This window comes from Canis lupus, chromosome 3, assembly GCF_011100685.1.
Source record: "Canis lupus familiaris isolate Mischka breed German Shepherd chromosome 3, alternate assembly UU_Cfam_GSD_1.0, whole genome shotgun sequence".
Classification (NCBI taxonomy): Eukaryota; Metazoa; Chordata; class Mammalia; order Carnivora; family Canidae; genus Canis; species Canis lupus.
In genome coordinates, this window is record NC_049224.1 from 12,996,395 (window position 1) to 13,022,023 (window position 25,629).

A 25,629-nucleotide genomic window follows, 5' to 3' on the forward strand; every position below is an offset into this window, starting at 1 on the left:
ATCACAATATAAACTCAGCAAAGGAAGAATAATCTGACATTCCTTTACTACCAAATAAAATACCTTATCAACTAACTCAGATGAAAGCCTACATTTGGAAGGGAATGGGTGCTCACTAATCCTATTTGCCTGTTTCCCTCTTTTAAATGGATCACGTGTTAGGATATTCTCATTCTATTAACATTTATTTTACTGCAAAACTTTCTTGGCTCCATTCTTCTTCCTCTAAAAAAAAACAAAAAAAACAAAAAAACAAAACAAAACAAAAAAAACTACGTATGAATCCATGAGCACTGAAACAACCCCCACGTCATCCCCGGCCTCTGAACAGATGGAAACTTAATCTGATTTAGAGATTAGCCATAGACATAATATAGAGAATTGATGACATATCCCCCAACTAAAGATTTTTTTTTAAAGACTTATTTATTTGAGAGAGAGAGCAAGGGGAAGTGAGTGTGAGGGGGGCAGAAGCAGAGGGAGAAAGAAAGTGAATCTCAAGCAGACTCCCTGCTGAGCACAGAGCCTGACCTGGGGCTCAGTCTCATGACACATGAGAACATGACTTGGGCCGAAACCAAGAGTTGGACACTGAACTGAGCCACTCAGGTGCCTCCCACAACTAAAGATTTAAAAACAGGTTAACCTGGATCTCAGAAGAACATTTATGTAAACTCACCGAAGAGTCTGGAGGAGGCACTGTGATACCTTCTTTTTTCTGAAACAAATATTAATTTGGTCATGTTGAGCGACCAAAAGTAATTTTTACAACAGGCAAAATGTAAGGCTCAGTGAGTGTTATGAATTGTGTTTTCCCAAAAGTCATATTGTTGAATTCCTTTACCCCTAGTACTCCAGCATGTGACTACATTTGGACAATGGGCCTTTAAAGAGATAATTAAGGTTAAATGAGGACATTAGGATAGGTGGTGGTCCCATATGCCTCCTGTTCTTATAGAAGTGGGGAAACATGGACTAGGAGATGCACAAAGAGGGAAGATGGCCATGTACATACCAAGGAGGGAGGCCTCAGATCCTTCCCTCACACCCACGCTGCCCACACCCATTCCAGTCTTCCAGCCTCCAAGACTGTAGGACAATGTCTTCCTGTTGTTCAAGCCACCCCAGTCTATGGTACTGAGTTATGTCAGCCCTAGCAAATGGATACACTGAGAGTCACTGTAACAAGTTCACCTGCCCCATCATATTTTCTAAATCTAAAAAACGTGACTATACTGAAGGGATAAAGATCATGTTCTAAAAAAGTAAACAGTAAAAAAGTAAACGATAATTTAACTTACTGCCAAAAGTTCCCTGTACTTTGGAGGAAGTGTGACTTCTCTTTTACCTAATTCCTCTATGTAGGTGGAAGTCATCGGATCCTGGAATAAAAACCACACACAGGGATATTATATAATTAATTAGCTGAGAACGTTGTATGTGTATTCAGCAACCAAACTACTATTCCCATTAGTAATTTATGGAGTTACTGAAATGAAATGTAAGCCATTAAAAAGCCAATGCTTTACACAACACTGAAATTAAGTTTATACAACACTTTAGTTAGCCTAACCCATATATAATAACTAGAAAACATTCAAACCACTATATTAAATTTAAGTCTTATATCAAAGTACATTTTACTTTAAAATGTTTTTCATTAACTATTTCCAAAACATACAAAAAAGTTAATAATAAACATCTCTATAACCTGATACCCAAGGCTTTGAGATGTAATTTCTAAGACAAAAAGGTCTGATAATATATCCTGGTTAACTAACCTCTATAATCTCATTCATCTTCCTTATTAGCCAGTCATCATCTAGAACTTTATTACACCTACCCACTTAAAACTGAGTGCATTTTAACACAATTATTCCATATGTAGGTACCCACAAACAATATGTAGTATTACTTTGCATATTTTTTAATTGAAAAAATATAGAATGCTTTACAAATTTGCATGTGCTCCGCACAGAGTGGTCAAGCTAATCTTCTCTGTATCATTCCAATTTTAGCATATGCACTGCTACTGAGCACTATTTTGCATACTTCCAAATGTTATAGAAATGGCATATTTTAGATATCATTTTGTATTTTTATTCAAAACTATGCTTTTGTAATGTATCCATGTTGATACATGAATAATTTGTTTTAACCCCTATAAAGTGTTCCATTATATCATCTTGTCTGCTGTTGATCAAAATCCTTTCCAAATGTTTTATTCTTATAACTCCTGGTACACACGGGCAAGGCTTCCTCCCAGAGAATCTCTCTCAAGGTGGAACTGCTACCTGAAGAGTAAGCACATCTTCAATATCTACAAGCTCTACATGAGCTGTCAGACATTTATACTTTTGCCAATCTGATGAGTGTGAAATGGTCTCTTCATAGTTTGGTATCATTTCTCTAATTCCTACAGAATTTTATGTATTTATGAGCCAAACAAGTTTTCTCCTATTTTTCTATTGGGTTGTCTTTTTTATTTACAATTCTTCATAAATTCTAGAAAAACAAATCCTTTGTCATGTCTGTTGCCAAGTATTTCCTCCAATCTACAGCATATCCTTTTAATCTTTTTAATATCAAGGAACATGTAATTTTTTTTTTTTTTTTTTTTTTTTTGCTTTTTTAGGAATTAGACGGGGCAGGGGGGATGAACTGAGGGTGGTAAATTTCTAGAAGTCAAAATAAGTTCAAGTCCAGTGGACTTAAATCTCAAGGACAGAAAAATCTTTGTAACCCAATAAGGTTTATCCCAGCACCAGTCATAACACAATGATCGATAAATGGTCACTGAGTCAATGTAATAGATAGCTACCATAGGACAAGCCATTTCCACTCCCAACACTAATTTGTAGTTGCTATTATTAATAATGCCACCATCTGCTTTACTCCAAGTGACAGAGCATTAGGTATTCTTTGGTGCCTCATGACCATGACCGTATCTGCATTCCTACCCATTTAGTATGAATCTTTACAGATATCAAAAGCACATACTGAAATTTCAGGTCCAGTATATGGTACATTATCTTCTTTAGTTTCTTCAGGTTTTCCTAGAGTGTCTACTAAGTCATCCAAAGCAGCATCCATGTCTGACTAGAAAAGAAAGAGGGCAGGTATTTAAATGCTATTTGTAATACATATTTCACTTCTAAATTTTTAATTAAAAAATTCTTTAAAAAAATTATTTATTTCAGTGAAATTAAGAGAGAGAGCACACATATGCACACAAGCAGGGGGAGAGGCAGGCAGACATAGAGGGAGCAGCAGACCCCCCCGCTGAGCAGGGAGCCTGATGTAGGACTCTATCCCAGGACTCTGAGATCATGACCTGAGTCAAAGGCAAACGTTTAACTGACTGAGCCACCCCAGGCGCTCCAAACAAAAACATTCTGTACAGAAAAACACCAAACATCAAAAGTTCTTTAAACATCAAAATTGTAAAAATCTGGTCTCTAATAGACTTTATTACATAAGGTCCTAGAGTACACATTCTACGTTGAAAGGACAGAAAGCCACGTTGAGGTAAGAATCACAACTTTAGGGGTGCCTGGGTGGCTCAAGTGGTTGGGTGGCTCTCTTGATTTCAGTTCAGGTCACGATCTCAGGGTTATGGGATCAACCCCAAGTAATGTTCCACCTTGGGGAGGAAGCCTGCCTGAGATTGTCTCTCTCCCTCTCTCCCTACTTCCCACCCCCTAAAAATTACAACTTCGGTAAGTCTAATGGTATTAACTACATGAACAAATGGGTTTGTTAAAGTTGCCAGTCCAATGTATTGACAGTTAAAAAAGAAAAAGAACAAAACACAAAGAATGATATTGTATGCAATAATGTTATTGTATGCAATAGGAGAAATGCCTAGTATTTACTGCATATCAGTTTTCCAGAGTTACATATTTACAAAGAACTCCAAAAAAACCTCTAGGTAACACCTCTTCCTATTAGAGTATTTCAGAAATGGATTGCCTGTATTCTTTCATTCATTTGTGGGTTTTTTTGTTCACTTGCTTACCTGAAGATGTTTACAAAACAAATTACCTGAACAGGATGTTAAGGTTATAAGAAGTGACAATTTACTTTGTCAATATGAGTTTTAATCAGTATAATGAATGTAAGAGTGCCTCTATCCTATCTTTGAGGTTAAAAATGATTCATTGTGAAGAATATGTTGCATTTAAAACAAGATTTCTGGGAAAAGCCCTTTATTTACTTTATTTAACCCAGGTTAAAATGATTAATTTTTTTTCCCCTTCAACTACCATATTCCCACTACAGTTTTAGGAACTGATCATGTAATACAATTTGGGATCTGTTAGCTTTAGACTGATTAATTTGGAAATTTCCGAATAAAGACTTGCCTTATATTCTTTAGTGATACCTCTGGTTAAAGAAGTTACATTTGCAAGAGAGAAACTGGAATGTAAACTCCATGGGATGTAACTAGAGTTTTTGGAATGGAGGGTTAGAATATTAAGTGTTCCAAACATACCCAGAAAAAAAAAAAATGACACTTTTAGCTTATAGCAATAATTCGTTTAAAAGGTCTTTAATCTTACTTCATATGGTTTGCCCTTAAAAAAATCAGATCAAGAATATAGAGACTATGAATAAATAATTATCTCATGTAGAAATGCCCTGCTATCTTCATACCTTTCCAGGTGGTTTACCCGGTTTGGATTCAACTGGTACAGCCGATGTTAATGATTTCTTTTCTTTTTTCTGCTGGGGTTTTAGAAAGAAATAAAAACTCCCTCTCATACATCTTTCCTCAACAATTTAACAAATTCAAATTCAATTATTAAATAATTCACTAAAATTCAACGATATATCTAAAGATGTGCTCATTAAAATATCAATAGCATTGATCACACACTGAAGAGCTGCTCTGTGCCAGATAACATGTTGTATGTGTTATCCTTTATCAGGACAGCGTAAATAACATTAATTTCATTTAGTGATGTGGAGAGCAAGACTCAAAGATATTAAATAATTTTTCCCAGTTCACACAGTAAAGGAAAGACCAATGCTTGAATCCAAAACTACTGTCTCTTTCTTCATGGCTCTCCGTTGCCTCTCCCAGGGCCCATTGTCAGTCTGCAGCACATAGGAATTTTTTTTCTCTAAGCGGCCACTTCTTCCTGTCACTGTTTTTAGTCCCTGCCTGCACACATGAAGACCTCCACACTCCCTGCTTTAGTATTTCATCATCCGCTCCTTTCTTAATCTCCCCAAAATGAATTTCCTTCCCATCATGGGTTCACTTGCTCTTTCAAAATTGCCAAAACCCTCTGATCTGCAATCTCCATGCTTCATCCAGACGTAAACATCTCCAAAGTCTGACCTCAGGAAGCACCCGTCTCCTAACTCCTCTCTCACAGCTGCCGTGGCCAAGATCACCCAGTTCTCTTCTGGCCTTTGGGCCATCTGGTCTCTGGCACCTCTTTCGCGCTGCCCCCAGCCCTCCACATTCTGCACCTTTCTGCTCTGCACTGGTGATCCCAAGCAAAACCATCCTCTAGGGCCAGGCCCAAGTGCTTGCAAGGACTGGCAGGAACTAGACAGGTGAAGCTGTCCATTTAAGACAATAGAAAACTCTCTCATGTGGAGGGCTCTGGAACGTGGCAGCAGAGCATGAGGGTGGGGAGCACAGCAGCTGCCACCTACTGGCCGCAGGAGTCTTCAGGCAGGTCACCTCTTCTGTAGCTCAGGATCCTCAAGTGGGACACTGACTGCACCTACCTTAGAGCATAGTGAGGACTGGATAAATTTATGTACTGAAGTGTGAAAGTCCCGTTTTGGTACATGCTAAGCATTACGTAGGTACCAACTAAGTGCTAAAGAAGTGACCACTGTGATTGTCAAAAACACTCTGGAGGCCAGCAAGGTAGGAGCCGGGCTCTCGGCAGCGGAATCCACTTCCAGGATTCAGCTGCAACCTCATGAGATACTCATTCCTGTTCGTTCTTCCTCCTCCCTTCCTCCCCTCTCTGCTCACTCTCTCCATTCTCCTGTACTTCCAAACAACATTCATTCCAATTGCCCTGTTACACATCTCTCTCTGACGTTTCAACTTGGCCTATCCAAACTCAGATCACTTTTCATCCTCAACCAGTTCCCCTTCTGACTCTGTCCACCTGTCACTGGTAACCAGGGACCAGCTCACAATTTAGGGAGGTGCTCACTCACATCAGCGTGGTCCCTGTGCTTGTAGGAACCTGACAGGGCCCCCCTTGCCTCACCTTGGTATTATCGACTCTAGTTCATGAGACCCTGAAGCCCCACGTCATCTCAGAGTTTATGTTACCACTGCCCATCACAGGCAATCATTTTCTGAAACCTGAAGATTTTACCTCTGCAATGAGTCCTGCACTTCTGGTTCTATCCCAGCTCTAAGAGATGCTAAATTAGGACTCATGAAGACTAAGGCCACATTCCTTGACCAGCCTTCTGATCTCTGTTTCCGTTTCATCCCACCCACTGCCGTCGCTCAGTCCTGAAGCTGGGTGCACTCACATCACTCAACTGCTCTCCAACCTTCAACATTTATCCTCTACTGGTTGCATAGCTACCACTCCAGTCAACTCATCTCAGCCTTCCCCACAGCAGCGCCTCGTCCTCTGTTTCTGGTCTCACAGTCCCTCCCACCCCCACCCCCGTACAATCCTGGTGCTTTACCCATAGTGGAATGTACTTTGTACCCAGAACATCTCACACTTTTGCACTTTGCTGAACCTACAAGCCTGCAACTACCCATCCTTTATGTCAAACTCAAAATGGATTGACTCAAAGTCCCATGGATTCCTACAAATGGACAAAATCCCTCAGTTCCTTAACCAAACACCTTCTTGTAGGGGTCTGTCTTCATCGGCCTTGGAATGCAGTCCCAGGGATTCGGTTTTTTTCTGGCCCTGGATAGGCTAGCCTGCAGCTAGGGTGTCCTGCAGTCACACCACAGGGCATTAAAACATGGTATGGACTCCCCTCTTTCCCAAAATGAAGATCTGAACAATTCTATTTTATGGGAGGCGAATCAGAGGCAAATGAAAGAGAAATGTTTTGTCCTAAGTTCAAGGCCAAGTCAACGCACACCAGATTTCCACATAAGCCTCTTACTTTACTGTTTAGCTTTCACTTTCTTCCTTGGCTACTTTACATCTAGCACAAACTTTCAAACTAATTATATTTTTAAAGCTTTTCAAATCTATCAAATCTGCTAAATCTATCCATTTTTCAAACCATTTCATCTAAGTACCCCTCATCAACACCATGCAGTAATGTATACCCCTTGGGGACAAGGGTGCAAGTCTCAAGGTGATATGCATAGTAATTAGAGCAATATAGTTTGGCTACAAACTAATGTGACTCTTCCTTTTCAAAATCTGAGAAAAACTGATGTTTCAAGGAGATGTGCCATACTTTTTATCCTAGGACTTTCCTTACCATCTAGCCTACAGGGGGATACCTTTCCCATTTTGAAAAGTGGAAAAACAGATGAATACTTACTACCTAAAAAAAAAAAAATTTCATTTCCATCTTCTTATTGTTGTTGCATTTACTTACTTGTGGCTTCCAGAGAGACAGATAGCATTTCAAGGGAGACACGGTCCGTAAACTGATTACTGACTCTATCGCTATGGGTAGAAACAGTAGACTACTTCTCATCTTACATTTCCAGGCTAGTATTTGAAGGAGCTTCTCAAGTGACCTAAGGAAGACTCGCCCATCATTAGTCAGAGGGACACACATCCTCTCTCCAGAGAGGGCTGGGAACGTCTCCTTCTAAAATTTCCCCCATCAACTCATGTAGATGCCAGGACTGTTTGTGACTTACGCTTATCAAGGTAGATTCTGTCCACGTTGAAAGCTGAGAGAAGTGCTTGCTCAAATATAGCAACTTAATTTACTTTATTTCAAAGCTATAAATCTTGAAAGCAGGACCTGAGTCAACTCACATTTTATTTTTCTTGGTACTGATACTGGATACATGGTAGGTGCTCAATAAATATTTGCCCAATATATGAATTCTTAAATCGGTTTTGCTATCCTTCTTACTCTATAACCTTTAGATGTGAACTCTTCTTCAGTAAATTTCACATAAGAACATATTTGGTTTTACCAAATACAGGTTATTTGAGTGTGGGAGCACCACAGGAACTAAAAGGTTACTGAGAAGCAGACGTGAAGCGCAGGCTGGAAGGGGTCTTCACCAAGCACGCACTTCCGTGGAACAGACCTGATAGGCCGCGAGGCCCACCTACATACTTTATGTCTGCCCATGTGTGCTCACCTTGTTAGCTGCTGTGGCAGATGCTGCAGCTGCAGCTGCACCTGCAACAACACTCTCCCCACCGGCAGAAACGGAATCCTGTGCTTTAGTCTAAAGGTGGGAGAAAAAAGATTAATAGAAGTATCTTTGAGTGACGATTTTCAAGATCACGCATTTCAAGTATCACTATTAAGCCAGTTTACCATCAAGGACAACTTGCAGAGGAGCGGTTACTAGCTTCTACTGTGCATGGTACAACACTGGGCACCATGTAAGTCTGGACTCAAGAGCATAGAGTCCCCCCAGGTGCACAGAGAGTGAAATGGGCCAGGTAGGGGCTTTGATAAATTGGAGTACATATACCGGGTATAAAGCTCTTGTCACTTGTTGCCATATAACCTGATTTTCAAGAGAAGCTAGAAATTTGAATTTTATGTGAAACATTAGGACTTCAATTGTTGGCAGCTCATGAAAATTAATTTTAATAATACTGTGAGCCAAACAAAATAGATTTGAACAAAACGCATAATGGCTGCATTCAGTTGGCCACAAATGCCTAACGTCTTCTTTCAAGTCCACTGTGAAGCAACCCTACCTGACGTCTTTCAAGAGCTCTCGATGGAAGAGTTCTTGTCATAAAGGTTTGTTCTTCTTCCAATAGGGGACCTCCATTAGCTGTGCAAATATGGAATCTCTTTCTGATTTGTGGCTCTCTAAATTCATCTCGTACACAACAAAATTCTCAACACTTCTTTCAGACTTCCATGTAAAGAGCAGATCATGCAAGGGACACCTGGGTGGCTCAGGGCATGATCCCAGGGCATGATCCCTTCGACTCAGGACATGATCCCAGTCTGGGGATCAAGTCCCACATCGGGCTCCCTACAAAGAGCCTGCTTCTCTCTATATATCTCTGCCTCCCTCGGTGTGTCTCTCATGAATGAATAAATAAAATCTTAAAAAAAAAAAAAAAAAGAGCAGATCATGCAGATCCTGTGGAGGGGGGTCTAGGAGGCAAGCTCTATCCCAAGCTTCCTGTCTCTGAGACACTAGAGCCTGCTGCCCTACAGTCATGACTAGATACCACCGGGCAGCGGAAAGCTAGATTGAACGTCCCTGTAGCCCATCTGATGTACTTCTTAAGTTTTTCATAGGGCAAAGTTTCCACAAGGGTACTTGCGAAGCCAGTAAAATGACAGCACCAAATCATTACAGTACAGAGCATATTCAGCATAGCTCCAGAGATTCAATTACACATGCCCATGGAGATAGAGGACCTGCATCTTATTCCCTGGCTGATGGTCGTGTTTTCTATCAATCTGATTTATTTACCTTTGGTTTTGTTGATTTCTCTGATGTCAGCTGCTCACTTGATCTAGAAGCTGCTTTTTCACTATGAACATGCTTGCTTCCCGTATCTGATGCATGCTTGGGTAGGCTTTTTGGCTGAAACACACACACATCACGTGGTTAACAAGATGACAGATACGGACGCTTTCTCTATGTGATGCCAAGTGTTCCTAATGGTTGCATTCTATATACTTTTGAATTGTAGGAACTTCAAGTCATGGGACATAAATGTGATACAATTTTACTTTAGGTACAAAATTTGAAATAATACCATATCCTTCCAAATTCAGCAATTTACTAATATTAGTAAACTGCCAGTCCTACTATTGCCACATGGTGGTGCCATTTTAACTAGAAAAACAAACATGTCCAGAATTCAATTCCTCACACACAAAGTTTCACCAAATATCAAGTCCTAAAGACGATCATTTACCTCTTTGTGTTCCTTTGGCTTTACTTCTTGGGTTTTTTTTTCATGGACCACAGATGGCTGTCAATTTCAAAAGATAAAATCTCAATTACATCGGAGTCCTTTCTTATATTATTTCCAGGTAGACTCAAGAACAAAAATTCTGGGTACCCTGGGTGGCTCAGCAGTTTAGCACTGCCTTCAGCCCAGGGCGTGATCCTTGAGACCCAGGATCGAGTCCCATGTCGGGCTCCCTGCATGAAGCCTCCTTCTCCCTCTGCCTCTCTCTCTCCCTCTCTTTCTCTCTCTGTTTCTCAGGAATAAATAAATAAATACAATCTTAAAAAAACAAACAAACAAAAATTCCAATTAGATCCATTTGCATCTCTTGGGAAAGACCCGTTTAGATAAATACACACGTGCTACTCATCAGTAATTATCCTACCATCTAGTAATGACAATTTAAGAGTAATGAAAAATACAGTATTTGATTTAGAATGATTTTTCATATAAGTATGTATTTCTAACTTATTGTTTTTCATAATTCCTACAGCTCATTTGGTAACTGCAGGTCTAATCACAAAGAGGTCACATGATCCCTAGGACCTCTGCACTTACTGATAGGGAACCCCCTCTAGAAATTCTTTTAAAAATCTTCCTTCATAGGAGATGAACACTGTAGTTTAACGATTTACAGTCTTTTCTCTATTATAACTAGACGAGGTAACATCAGAAACCCAATTCTCCTGAGTTGACTAAACAGCCAAAACTTAAATATAGAATAGTAGACAATTTCCGTCTCACTGGTGAATTCCTTCTCTACAGTGGACCATGGAATTGTCATTCTAAGGGGGGCAACCCTTAGATAACCCTTAGATAAACCAGATAAGTCTCACCTTCCACCCAGATGACCTCACCCTTGCCTGCATTTAACTACAGCTCTGTGCTTTCTTAAAGTACATCTCTGTGCTTTCCCACAGGACACCTTTGTGGTCTTATCTTGAGTACTTGCTTAAGCATGCTTGCTTGAAATAAATAATGTGTAGCATTTTATAGAGGAGAAATATTTGCCCTGCCTGCAGACAGACACTCTGGGGTCCATCTCCACATGGATGTAGACTGGTTTTCAGTCTAGACAGCCATGAGTCAGAGAAGGCATTCCCAAGGGAAAGCAGGAGCTGTCTCCTGAGAAACTGATAACCAGTTCTATAAACTGAGATAAGACTGTTAAGATAGGGCAGCCCTGGTGGCTCAGTGGTTTAGCACCACCTTCAGGCAAGGGCACGATCCTGGAGACCCAGGATTGAGTCCCAGGTCAGGCTCCTTGCATGGAGCCTGCTTCTCCCTCTGCCTGTGTCTCTCTCTCTCCCTCTCTGTGTCTCTCATGAATAAATAAATAAAATCTTTTTTTAAAAAAATAAAAAAGACTGTTAAGATAAACCTGCAGGCCTCTTAGGAAAGGCTCACATCTGTAAGGTATGTAGGTGCTGGGTTCAAAACACACATTTATTCTTGATGTCCTATCTTTAAAGTAATTGGACACTCGTTACCTTTTGTCCTTTCTCTTTCATTTTTGCTGGTTTTTTTTTAACAGTTACTTCACCAGTAACAAAAATCTAGATTTGAACAAAATGCCTTCTGAAATATACTGTTCTCATGTATAAAATAGTAAACACTCATTTTAGCCATGTATACTTATTGTAATTATTGTGTACTTATTGTAATTATTCACTTATACTCTATATAACCATATTTTAAAAGATAATACAAAATTAATTAAATTAGCTGAAAAAAATATCCTTTTCTCATTCAGTAGCACCAACAGAGGAAATGGGTTATTCATTATTATTATTATTATTATTATTATTATTATTAAGAATCCAAAGAACTCACTAGTTGACTTAAATCACTTACCTTAGTTGATTGTGACTTCTTTTCAGGTTCTGTTTTTGCAGCCTAAACTCAGAAAAATACAGAAAGAAGAGAGGGAAGGAATTAAGAAAGGCAAAAAATACACATAGTATACAAGGCTTAACATGGATTTTCTTCAATTAAGCAAGTGCAAAGAAGATGACTTTGATGTACATATAAACTTTATGAGTTCAGTTTATTATACTTTTCTTGAAATTTTAACTCTTTAGATAAACACTTAAGCAACCTAATATTTTGCTCTCACTTTTAGACAGCAATTTACAGCTTACTTTTGTTATGTGTATCAAAGGTACGAAAACACTTATTGCTACAAACATTGTAGCTAATATATTAGCTAATATATAAATAAACATTGTAGCTAATATATAAGCTAATATATATTATATATAATATAAATATATACAAATCCTCATCCTTCAAAGGCAAAGACATACACCTTGGAGTGAAATACCACGGGTTTTGGCTGCCAAAGTGAAACTATGGTGAAAACAATGGGATGGTGACAGAGCCAAGAGTACAGAAAGCAGAGACATTTAATTTTAGCGCCAGAATTTCAGTGATGGGTCACTAAGGTCTACCAGAAAGTCTGTGATGGGTGAGAGTTACCGAAGATCTGGAACTACAATTATTAGCGTGCGCTGAGCAGCTGACGTGGCCATTAGCAAACAGAAATATCCCCTAGTACAGTGAACCACATCACCTGTTTTTTGTGTCTTTTCTTGTTAGGAGAATGCTGTCCTCCCGTCTGTTTGCTGACTGGAATAGCCTAATACAAGAGCACAGCCCCAAGTGTGATTTTATTTTATCTGACAATCAAGTAAATAACATATATCACAGGGCTCAATGTTTATATCAAGTCCCCTTCTACTCACCTACTGCCATCTATCTACTCCAGCATATGTATGTTAACTCCAAGAAGTTGCAGACGCTAAAATTGTAAAGGCTCAAGCAAATATTGCAATTTGGACTTTTTTTTTGACCGTGTAAGAATCTGCAAGATTACCAGTAATATAACTAACTTCTGACCCCTTTCCTTCACCTTCTCTGTGTACCGGCTGCTTGGGCCATTATTTTGCACCTTTATGTCTAACATTTGGTTATGATCAAATCAACAGTCGCTAGTGTTGCCAAAAGTTCTCTGAAATGTTGTCAATATGGTGTTACACAACAATCCTGTAAATAGCATATAGATTTTTGTTGTTGTTGTTACATGATACAATCTAAATTTCTAGGAATGTTTCAGAAGAGCTGGTTGTGGGGCACCTGGATGCCTGAGTCAGTTAAACTTCTGACTCTTGATTTCAGCACAGGTCATGTTATCAGAGTCCAGGGATTGAGCCCCGCAATCAGGCTCTACACTGAACACTGAGCCTGCTTGAGATTCTTTCTCTCCTTCTCCCTCTGCTCTCCTCCAGCTTGTACTTGCTCTCTATTAAAAAAAAAAAAAAAAAAAAAAAAAAAAAAGGAAGATGAGGAAGAGTTGGCTCTGACTCAGGCCCTTTACTGGAGCATTTTACACAGTTTTATCCAACCAAAGGTCATCTGTATCAAAAAACACAATTCCTTCAGTACATACATGAATTCTTGGTACAGGCAAGATATGAAAACTGGAATAAAACTGGAACATTTTTTAACTTTTCAGAGTCAAAGATGAAAAATTAGGCCTAACGCCTCCCACCATTTCTTTCCCTTTTATCTATTTGCTGCTATTAACCTCAACTCCTGTTTTCTATTCTATTATCTACAAAAGCCAACACCAAATATCTTCTTAATTTATCATGTCTTGTGCTTCAGCCATCAAGATACATACATTCCTCCCATAATGGACCCTCGTTTTACCAACACACTGTTTTGGGAAGGAAACAAAGTTCATAATCACAGAAACATTTTTAAATAAATTTTATATTTTGGATCCTTTCATACTCTATCTTTGTTAGTTTCTGTTATCTGCTACTATGCTTTTTTGAACTTACGCATATGCAATTTAGTAAATGATTAAGAAGGAAAATAAGCTACCCGGTATTGCAGTGGTTTGGATCTATTAATAGCTTCTACTCTAATTTGGCAATCAAGATCTTGCATGGAAGAAATCGACAGAATGATTAAGAATTCACACTCACACATGCAAGCAGCTTATAATGGCATATTTTCATTAGTCGCTAATACATTACCTAAATTTATTTTTGCTGAAGGTGGTGGGGCTTAACACAACAGTGATGATGATAATAACCAATGTTTATTGATGATCTTTTAGTATCAGGGACTGTTGTAAACTTCACATGTGCCAACTCATTTAGTCCTCATAATAATTCTATGAGACGTGCATCATCTTCACCATCATTCCCACTTTGTGGATGAGAAACTGAGGCACACACAAGTTAGCTTCCCAAGGACATCCAGGGTGGAGCTGGGGTTTTGGGTGCTCAATCACTTCAGTGCACTTGTCTCTCCAGTACTAGCCAGCTCCTACTGGGCACCTGCTGGGAGACAGGCACTATCTAATACCCTTTCATGTTTGTGTTCTTATACAGTCTTGTGAAATAAGTACTATGATCCAAACTGTACAAATAAGGAAACCAAAGCAAAGGGGAGTTTCCAAATACCATGGCTGGTATGAAATGAGATTCCAAACCAGGCCATCTGGCTGCATGGTTCCTACTATATCGTCTTGCAGGGGTCACACCCTGAGTAGAAATGATTTGACCTTCCATTTTAACCACAGCACTGTGATCCCCCATTATAATGTGCCAGGGGAGGGACGCCTGGGTGGCTCAGCAGTTGAGCGTCTGCCTTTGGCTCAGGGCATGATCCCAGGTCCGCGGATCAAGTCCCACATCGGGCTCCCTGTGAGGAGCTTGCTTCTCCCTCTGCCTGTGTTTCTGCCCCTCTCTGTGTCTCTCATGAATAAATAAATAAAATCTTTAAAAAAAATAATAATGTGCCAGGGGCAAGAGAGGTTGGACTTAGATCTAGACATATCACCCCCCTTCGGAAGTAGATAGACTTTTATTTGAAAGATGTAGAGTAAGACAAGAATTTGGTATAGGAGCTATCATGAAATAACATCTTTTGTCTAAAAGCTTAAAATATTTGAAGAAATATGCTCAAATTCACAAAAATCAAGAGAAGGCCAGGATAAATGTTATGACCCAAACATCAGAAGTACATGAATCTAATTAATGAGAACAGTGTGACTGAAATCCACCCAGCAAAGAGTTGATGCCAGAAGTGGTCCTGAGGCAGCCATTGGTGATATTTTGTCATCAAGACATTTATTCTTCTCCCTCCCTCTTGCCTCCTACCTTCTTCTCTCTCCTCCTATCCTCCAGTTCTGGAGAACTGCCAGGAATTCTCATTATTATTGTTTAGCAATGGCTGAAGGGTTTGTGGACACTTGCTATGGAAAACAGGGCACATCTACAATAAACATTGGTCCTTGAGCACAGAGAGAGTCAGGGGCAAAGGATTAGAGCCAGGCAATGGATCAAATGAGAGCCACAATAATAAAGAGAAAAGCTTAGATTTGTGGCTTTCCTTTCTTTGCTTTTCATGGACTCTGAGTTCAATGATAATTTGTTTTTGGTTGATGCTTCTCCTACGGTCTTAAAATCATTTTAAGACCGAGATCAGATTTTTAAAAATATTTTAAGATTAAACTTGGTCTAAGTAAGTAGTGACAACTAATAGATGAAGGAAGGCTCAAGTCATGCATATTTTGAAAACAAAAAAAAAATTCATGTAAATGTAAAATACTAAATAACAATTTTAGGTTAAAAACTTTTCAATTAAGATGAAAGCTAGATGACATTTATAAGAGATCTGACAGTGTATTTCAAGATATTTGCAATGTCCTTTAAAAACAGTTCAACATGAGACCAGAGGATATCCCAACAGCACCAAAGTACAAGTGCCAGTACCAAATTATGGCATTGGATCCCACCACAGGCTAGCAAGACAGAAAGCAAATCATGCCAGTGATTTTAAACAAGGGCAACTTAATAATAGAGCTGGGCTAACTCTTGAAAACACTCAAGAATATTGGCTCATAAAAATTAGTTGAGAGCATCTCGATAATGTTCCTGCTTTAATTCACCACCCCCAGAAGAATCCCAAGAAACGGCTTGATACTTGGTCACTAAGGGAGAGGATTGAGGCAGCTTCAGGCAACTCTTCAGAACTAGGTCTACTCTTTGTGACCACTACATTGGACAACATTCTTTTATTTTTTCTTCTGAAATCCCAAGAAATAACTATTAGAATAAATCCCATATAGAGCTCTGAAGGTTTATCAGTAAGCCCTTGCCCTCCAGGACTAAAATTTCACAAAGAAATTTGAGGAAGTATCCAAAGTAACAGTTTCTGTGTCACTTGTCGCTTAGAGTAAACTTAGTATAAACTTTCTCTTTCTTACATTGAGTTTTAAATGGCTGTGATAATAAAACCATTTTATAAAAAGTTAAGAATGCATATTTTTCGCGAGATCCAGAGAAATGCACTTAGATCATATCATTACACTCCAAGTCTAGGACCAAAAAAAAAAAAAAAAAAAAAAAAAAATCTTTGGAGGACTCCTCTTTTCTAGATACTCTAAAACAATGGAGAAGTGTACAGTTGATATTTGAGGCAAATACTAAAAACAAAGGGGAGTTTCCAAAGACGCCTATAAATTAGAAAGAAATGGTCACTTCCGTAACTTAGGCTTGTTAGGACACATAACTCATTAGTTAATCTACATTTGTTTTGCTTTACGAAACAATCCCTTAAAGGCATTCACCCACATACACCCATGAAGACTCTTCATACCTTGGTTTCTGTGGGATTCATACTGGAAGACTTGCTGGTAGAAGCAGAAGAGGCTGACGCCTAGAAAGTAAAGAAATAGAAAGTCTGATTCTGGCTTACCAACAAATACTTTGTCTTATACATACTTTGTCTTTCAGCTCCTCTTAACCATATTTGTTTTTAACTACCTTGGTCTTACCTCTTCCAGAGTACAACTCCCACAAAAGCCCAGTCGGCGATATTGCCCAGTAGGGACTTTAAAGAATGTTTAATAAGACTTTTGTCTATAACCAGATCAAATGGGTTCCAGTTTTGAGCATAACTACTTCTGAAATAATCTTAGGCAATTTTCTGGTCTTTAGTAGATAACTACATTGTAAGTTTATTACGACCTGGTACGCAGAAGTGCTCAGTAAATATGTTAATTATTATCTGTATTACTTTCAGAAAGCACAGAGATTTTAAAATGAGGCAAAATTTTGTTCAACCGCAAGCTCTGCCAATGACTAGCCAACGACTGGTATAGTTTCCCAGCTATAAAAAAATGAGGCCAATAACACCTCTTTTGGGGGCTTTTAAGTATTTGAGATAATAAAATGTCTGGCATGTTGTAGGTGCTTATTAAATCACTAATGCATTATTCCTAAGATATAATACAAGACAGAAGGAGCAGGATGTAGTGCTGGAAAACAGATCTGGGAGGATCAGAACTGTCCTTTCAGTGTCATGTAAGGAAGAGAAGACGGGAGTAGGGTTGCAAATACTGCTATATTAACTGTCTCGTCCAGGCTCCTCCCTGGGAGGGCAAGAGGTGATGAATGGTAAGTGAAGTTTCAAGACACACCATTCCTAGGGATGCAATCGGGTGGTAGAATGAGTCCCTGCAACCTCATCACCCAAGCAGGAAGATGTGCATAAGGATACTTGCATGGAACTGTTATGCTAGGACTTTTACTTGCATTACCCTGGTTAATATTAAATCTATCGCTACCTTTGGGAATTCCAACCTAGGCTCACGTAAACCTCCTTAATATTGAGTCTGTTAGGTTTTAGAGTTCAGGGATTCCATCTGGCCTAAGTTGCCTTCTCAAGTAACCGGCTGTCAGTAAACAGCTGCCACCCTGCCAGTAATACCCAGAGCCTGTCTCTGATGTCTGGCCCTGAGCCATTTCTGAGGCTAAGTCCCACGGCAGGATGAGCCCATCCTGGCTGGTTCCCCGGCTCCCCCCACCCACCACACTACCGCCCAAGGTGATTGTATGAACCTACCACATCTCATGGCCCAGGAAGAAAAACACCTTCCCCACAGACCTCACTTAATGTAGAGGACATTGGCACTAATGGTAAATTATCACAACTTATAGGTAAAAAGCCCAAAATTTTAGTATATTGATTTTTCAAACAAACCTTATGAACTTTATTCCTAAGTACCCTTAGGCACCTATTGGGTACCCCCTCACACCAAAATACACCAAACCTGGTCACTGTAGCAGGCATGGTGCTCTCTAACATTATCTTTGGGATAAAGAACTGAAAGATGTACCAAGGTAGATTTTCCCATCAAATTAATGGACCAACACATAAATATTCATTTTTCCTTGAGGTTTAAGTTGTGAAAATTAATGTACCTGTTTGCCACAGCCCATTCCTTTAATGAATTCCCTCAGTCATAGAAAAATCAAAGACCAAACACTACAAGAAAGTGCTTTTAGGGGTGCCTGGGTGGCTCAGTTGGTTACACATCTGACTCTTGGTTTTGGCTCAGGTCATGGGTCATGAGATCAAGCCCTGCATTAGGCTCTGGAGTTCAGCCAGGAGCCTGCTTGAGATTCTCTCCCTCTGCTCCTCCTCTCTCTCTCTCTCTCAAATAAATTCTTTTTAAAAAGTGTATTTAAGTTGCAAATCTTAGGTAAACATTATTTCTAAACCTCTATGCTTTATGAAAACATTCCTAAAATCACATAGCCTTGGAGTTTCCAATCTGCCCTACTACTTTATTAAGTGGCAGCTGGATGTGATCCTCAAATCCTATAGACTTTCAAAGCCCCCTCACCTGAGAACAGTAAAATCTACACGGATAGCCATCAATAAGCATGGAGAGGTAATCATGGGAATTTACCTGAAGGCCTCGGCAGCACCTTTTCTCAGCAGATCCCTCTGTGAAAGTTCTATCCCATTACAAAGCCACTAAATATTTTGAAACTGAAATAGGAAAGCTACTTCATGGGAACTGAAAATAAAGAAAATAATCCCACTCTATGGTGAACCCATTCAAGTCCCAGTAAACTCTGGTTTGTTGTATCTTATTCTATTTATAAAGAGAATAAACTTTTAATATTTATTATCTCTAGTGAGGGACTGAAAACATTTTCACCTCCAATCTTCTGTACTATTTAAATTTCTAATCATCGGTGTGAATAACTGATAGTTAACATTTTTTGAAGCATTTATCCAAAAATCTTCGAACTGAAGCACTTTAAAGATAAACCTCTGCTAGGTTTTAAACAGTTGGAGAAAGCGCTATCTCATAGAGGTTAAGTGCCCTGTCAAATGTTCCACAGTTCACTGGACCCACAAGTACTTATCCAGCACATAGTTGGTGCCAGGTGACAGGAACACAGTGGTGAACTTGCTAGACATGTTCCTGCCATTGTGGAACTTTCAGCCTCATCAGAGAGGCCATTAATAGAAAAATCACTGCAATAATTACTTGTGGCGAGAGCTATAAAGGAAAATCACAGACTCCCATGAAAACATAGACCTGGCAATCAGAGTTAGTTCATGAGACAGTCGGGACAGGGGATGCTCAGGAAGTGATGTGGTGATTAAAGGATGAGTGGGCATCAGCCAGGCAAAGGCTGGCAAGGGGAGGGACAGGGAGCTGTGTGTGCCAGGGCTGGACCTAGGCCACCTGAATTCTGCACCAGTGACTCTGCTGCGTTACATGGGCAGTCTGGCTAACATCGAGGGCCAATTTTAAGCACAACCATCAGAGCTCATACACACCAAACTATCTCTGTGAGATTAGTGCTGGCAATCAGAATGAAGTGCAGTTCTAACAACACTCTCCTTCCCAAGTGACCCACGCAGAACTCTTCACATCCAGAGTATTATTGGTCACTTATAAACTTAAAGCATAAATCAGAGTAACAAAAAACAGAGAAAAAGTACATTATAATCATTCTCCACCCACCCATTCAACCACTGCTATTTTAAAACACGACCTGGGGGCTGACTACACACAATGAGGACAATGCCAGCTCTGCCCTGCAAGAGCTTGGAGTCCAGAAACATAAACCCACAACAGGTTCATGTTACAAAGAAGTGTTCCAACAGAGGTAGGAAAAGAATCCTATGTGACAAAACTAATGTTCGAGTTCTAAGTCAGCTTCAGGCCCATCTCAAATAATCTTGCTGTACTGTAAACTTGCACTAAAATAAACCAATGCTGATGAGAGAGTGATTGCAGCCTAGAAAAAAACATTTAACCCTGTACTTAATATGACATGCATTTTTGAGCATCATTCAACAAAATCTCTTAAATGAGTTTACTTGCTACAGTGAGAAATTTGGAAATTCACTATAGTAAATGATTACAGATATGAGGGAAGATGGCATGCTTTTAAGACAGACGAATGGATAAAGATGTGGGCCGTGGGCACACGTGCGTGTGTGTGATGGAATATTACTCAGCCATCAAAAAGAATGAACCTTGCCATTTGCAACCACATGGATGGAAGTAGAGGGTATTATGCTAAGTGAAACAAATCAGAGAAAGACAAATACCATTTGATTTCATTCATATGCAGAATTTAAGAAAGAAAATGGATGAATATGGGGGTAAAAAGAGGCAAACTAAAAAACAGACTCTTAACTATAGAGAACTGAGGGGTGCTAGAGGTGAGATGTAGGGAGTGAAACAGGAGGGCACCTGTGATGAGCACTGTTATATGCCCTCTCCTGAGAGAGGTTGGTGTTATATGTAAGTGATAAATCACTAAATTCTATTCCTAAAGCCCAAATTACACTCTATGTTAACTAATTCGAATTTATTTTTATTTTTTCAAAGATTTTTTTATTTATTCATGAGAGACATAGAGACACAGGCAGAGGAAGAAGCAGGCTCCTCGCAGGGAGCCTGATGTGGGACTCGATCCCAGGACCTGGGATCACGCCCTGGGCCGAAGGCTGACACTCAACCATTGAGCCACCCAGCCAGTCCCAACTAATTAGAATTTAAATAAAAACTTGAAACAAAAAAAGAAACTGCTTCCCCTTTGCCCATCTATTTTGCAAAGGTCTCCCGAGGTCCTTTTACCTCTCTGACCCATCTTGGACAGACTGATCTTCTTGCGTTGCACTCTGGCTCCCATCTAAAGCAGACCAGAGGTGACTAGCTGTGTCACGCCCAAATCCCTTTTCTTGCCTGTAAAGACCCCCAGGCTCTAATCTCTCCCCATCTTCTAGTGCAGAACAGCAGCTCTAGGCAGCCAGCCACCCCCTTCTCAGAGCACATCTCACCCATCGCTCCCTTTTTATTTTATTCACACACATGCTGCAGGTTGGTGCTGCTTCTCTTTGCAAAATACCCAACCTCCACATGCCCTTCTTTTCAGGTGCATCTTGCCAGCTCCCAGGCCCAGGATTACAACGTCCAGCAGCAGCCCCCATGGGCATCTTCTGCATCCACTTCTAGCACCTTATTCAGGCAGGGAACCATGTACCTGTCTCGGGAATCCCTCCTCCCTAGAGCACGTCCCTTTTGAAGGGCAGTCGTTGGGTACGCTCCTCTGCCGACCCCAGTCTTACCCAGGGTGGGTTTCTGTCCACGGCTATTCCTGGACTCTGCAGGGTGTCTGGTAAGGACCAACCTCAACCACCGTGCGGTGCTGGTGCGACTGCAGAGGGTTGTGACCACCCACAGGCCCTGCTGGATGGGCTGGATTGGGAAGGTAAAGGCTCCCTTCGGAGGGTCTGGGTCCTAGGAACTTAGCTCATCCATTCCACTGCCATTAAATCTGGCTGATGAAAATAATTATTTCCTCAGCTCCTCAGTTCTCCATCTACCACAAAAATAGAGCCCCCTCCCTTGCTCGGGGGTGCCAGAAGGCTCCCAGGTCTTCGCAGGTGCAGCCAGCTGGCTTGCAGGAGTGCTTGCTGTCTTCCCTCACGTCATTCGACCTCCCCTTGCTCTCCTCCAGCCCCGGCTGGCCTGGTACAGACAGCAGGCCAGCAGATGAGTCAACCGGTGCTCCTGAGCCCAACCCATCTTCCTGTCCCCACCCCTGCCGGGCAGCGTCCCCATATCCTCCCACCCACAGCACGAACCACCCTTCCCACATCCGCCTGCCTCTGCTATGGAGCGTTACTGGAACACCTGCCACAGGTATGCACATACCTCTTGCACCTGCTGACCAATCCACAGTTCCATTCTGCATCCCCCGTGGCTGCTGTGCCAGAGCAACTCCCCCACCCTCTGAACCCGTTTCCTTCTGGAAGCCTCTTCCGATTGCTCCCTTCTTCTCTGTTTCAACCTCAGTCACAAGCCCTCCACCTTCTCTCTTACACTGATGCTTCCTCAGAAAGCTGATTTCTCCTAGGACTTTAACTACCATTCAGCACGTGAACAGTGCTCTACACAAGAGGCAGCCGAACTGTATCACCAGACTACGTTACTTTGCCTTAAGATGAGGACGTCGAGAAAGGTTTAACTCCTGCTCCAGCACTTATTAATCCACATTAACCTCCTGTAGCCTCCTTGGGAGTAAAACCACCTGCCTCGGCAGGTGCTCTAAGGGCCAAATGACATAATGTAAGGAACTCATCCGGCCCTGAATCACCTGGGTTCAGGCCCAGTGCTGCTTCCAGTGCTCATCACCATCCTGTCCTTGTCATCGCTACTGCCACCCACACTCCTGGTCTAATCGCGTACCTCCCACACCTGGATTACATCAAGGCCCTCTAATAGTTTCCATGCCTTGTCTTCCCACCCCCTGGCCTGCCCCATTCTCTCGCTTCCAATTCCTTCTTTGGCTGCCTAATTTATCTGAAAAAATGTGTGCCATATTCTCACTGTGATGAAAGAGTAAGCTCTCAACAGTTTCACACTGTGTCCTACATAAGGTCCAATGCCTTCTAACTGAACTTTAGGCTCCATTATTTATTCTAACATATTTACTCCACTATTTCTCTCACTATGACCCATACTGTGTCTTCCCTCCACCCCTCCTTCCCTCCGCCATGTTGAAGTCTCCTTAGTGTCTTATCATCTAAGTATGTCTTTACTTTGGTTATTAATTGATTGATAGACTTGGCGGGTCCCACACTAAGGGCATAAATATTCATGATTGTTAGGTCCTCTTGTTGGATAGGATGGTGTCCTTCCTGTCTCATCAGGCAGCATAACTCACTGGTTAAGTGTGTGATGGGGGCTCTGGGCTCTAGAATGTCTGGTGGAATTTCAGCTGATAGTGAATTCATGTGCGACCTCAACTAAGTTACTGTGCCTCAGTGTCCTCATCTGTGAAATGGGAATAGTAAGAATTGTCCCCCTATTCAGGTTAAGAGTAAGTGAGTTAATGCACATGAACTAGTTATAACATTGCTTGGCAAGCGGTAAGCAATGGGCAAACGCTGGTTAGTATTACCACCACCATCGCCATCATGCTCTCTTCCTCCTCTGGGCCTCTCATCTTGCTACTTCCACTGCCTAGGAAGGCTTTTCCCTGCTCAGGCCCCACCCATTCCTACCCTTGAAGATTTAGCTCAAGATACAACACCTGAATCTGCTTTAGCTCCTACTACCTTCTCAACCCCTATATATGTTTGTACTTCTCACTTGGACACTTAGTCACATTCTATGTTAGAGGGTTACTGAGCTCATTTCTAAGTATATATCACATGGTATCAATGAAGCTATAAACTGATCATGACACAGGGGCCATTTCTGCTCCCTACAACATCTACCATAGTGCTAAGTATATAGTAGCGGAGAGGAGCTAAAGAAATCACTGTTGAGGGGTACCTAGCTGACTCAGCCAGAAGAGCATGCAACTCATTATCTTGGGTCATGAGTTCAAGCTCCACACTAGGTGTAGAGATTACTTAAGTAAAACTTAAAAAAAAAAAAATCATTGTTGATTCCAACCTTTGATGGGATCATCATTTAAAGTTTCATTTTAAGGGACGCCTGGGTGGCTCAGTGGTTGAGCGTCTGCTTTCAGCTCAGGGTGTGATCCCAGAGTCCTGGGATTGAGTCCCACACCTGGCTCCCTGCAGGGAGCCTGCTTCTCCCTCTGCCTGTGTCTCTTGCCTGCCTCTCTGTGTCTCTCATGAATAAATAAATAAAATCTTTTAAAAAATAAATAAAATCTCATTTTAACAAAGACATAGGTTTTATTCTTAAAGACTTACTTATTTGAGAGAAAGAGAGAGTGAATCTGAGCAGGAGCGGGGGTGGGGGGAGGCAGAAGGAAAGGAGGAAAGAATCTCAAGCAGACTCCCTGCTGAGCCCAAGAGGAGGGACCCCTCCATGATCAGGACCCTAAGATTATGACCTGAGCCAAAGTCAAGAACAGGACACTTAACCAACAGAGCTACCCAGGAGCCCCAAAGATAAAGCTTTAATACCTCTTTCTTAAGCTAGAATCAGGAACATAATTAAATTAGAAAACTTATCAGGCTCCCCACAGGGAGCCTGCTTCTCCCTCTGCCTGTGTCTCTGCCTCTCTCTGTGTCTTTCATGAATAAGTAATAAAAATAAAATCTTTTAAATAAATAAATAGATAGATAACGAACTTAAGTTTCAGCCTGCTGGCTTCTCAGTGGCCCTGACTCCATAAGCAAGCCCATTAAACCTGCTAGGCATCTAGTTTTCCACAATGGGAACCCTATGCACTCTACAGTTATCGTGGGGGGTCAAGTTAGATACCAAACATTAAGACAATCTGGGCAAAACACAAAAATAAATATTAAACATTTTCTAAATTAAATAAGTAACTGATTTTTAACTTTTCGAACTAGTTCTGCTAGATGCACATGAGAGAACCAAATCATTCGTTACTGAACTACAAATAAGATCTTACTCAATAACACGTCTCAAATAATAATAGAAAGAAAGAAAATGATGGATTTTTTTTTTATAAAGAAGTTCTTTCCTCATAGAATTATAAGACAGACCTGAACTTGAACTCCACAAGGTCAGGGGCCGTGCCTGGCTCAGCTGTTGCACATCCCCGGAGCCTGGCAACAGTTGTTGCCTAACAAGTATTTGCTAAATAAATGATGAATTTGTGCATGAATACACACAAGGGTATTATCTGATGGCTCAAAAGCAAAAGTACATAAGTTTTACTCAAGCACCAGAAATTTTATTCAAAGCACAAATCAGAGAACTGGTTGGAAAAACATAATTAAAAATCGAGTCATTTCCATCACCACTGCCTTCAAAAGGGAGCTGTACAAATTTAAAAAGCATGTATACACAAAAACATCCCTCAGCTGCTTCCTGTAAAACACCTGGAACAAACAACAGGCAGGGGCTTTTTGAGCAAAGCACGGACATTCTTCAGAAACACTGTTTAGGGGATCAGATTTACATTTTTCTTTCTGTAATGGCAGGTAATTCACTTCAGGAAATGAATATGCAGAGGTTTAAGTTTGTCTGTCGTTTGCCACGCTGTCAAACCAGGGCACACATTCTTGCAATGCCTTTAATTATTTAGCGTGATGATGGTGCTCTTGGGGAGGGCTTCGGTAGTCACCCAACAAAGAACAATGGTGTTTAATTGTAACACAAGACATGATTCCAATGAAACAAACAATGGGTCATCTAGGAATGAAGGGGAGCCATCTCTTTGAGGGAGAACACGCAGATCTACTTTGT

At 40.7% G+C, this 25,629-nt stretch overlaps 1 protein-coding gene and 1 non-coding gene across 21 annotated transcripts in view; both read right to left on the reverse strand.

Moving 5' to 3' along the window:
- The window catches only part of CAST (calpastatin), a 111,672-nt gene that overhangs the window by 37,650 nt on the left and 48,393 nt on the right, over positions 1–25,629 (reverse strand). For 5 of the 20 annotated variants that reach the window (XM_038532274.1, XM_038532284.1, XM_038532272.1 and 2 more), the window contains 10 exons: positions 16,767–16,826; positions 12,664–12,729; positions 11,946–11,987; positions 10,056–10,112; positions 9,605–9,718; positions 8,294–8,383; positions 4,657–4,728; positions 3,001–3,099; positions 1,302–1,382; positions 680–718 (listed from right to left, as the gene is read on the reverse strand). In XM_038532274.1, the coding sequence (XP_038388202.1) occupies positions 680–718; positions 1,302–1,382; positions 3,001–3,099; positions 4,657–4,728; positions 8,294–8,383; positions 9,605–9,718; positions 10,056–10,112; positions 11,946–11,987; positions 12,664–12,729; positions 16,767–16,826 (720 nt within the window). The remainder of the gene's footprint in view (positions 1–679; positions 719–1,301; positions 1,383–3,000; positions 3,100–4,656; positions 4,729–8,293; positions 8,384–9,604; positions 9,719–10,055; positions 10,113–11,945; positions 11,988–12,663; positions 12,730–16,766; positions 16,827–25,629) is intronic. The other 15 variants (XM_038532275.1, XM_038532273.1, XM_038532283.1 and 12 more) reach the window with 8 other exon arrangements.
- On the reverse strand, positions 1,936–2,040 carry LOC119871318. Its single transcript, XR_005357434.1, has one exon. It is a non-coding gene; the product is annotated as a U6 spliceosomal RNA (small nuclear RNA).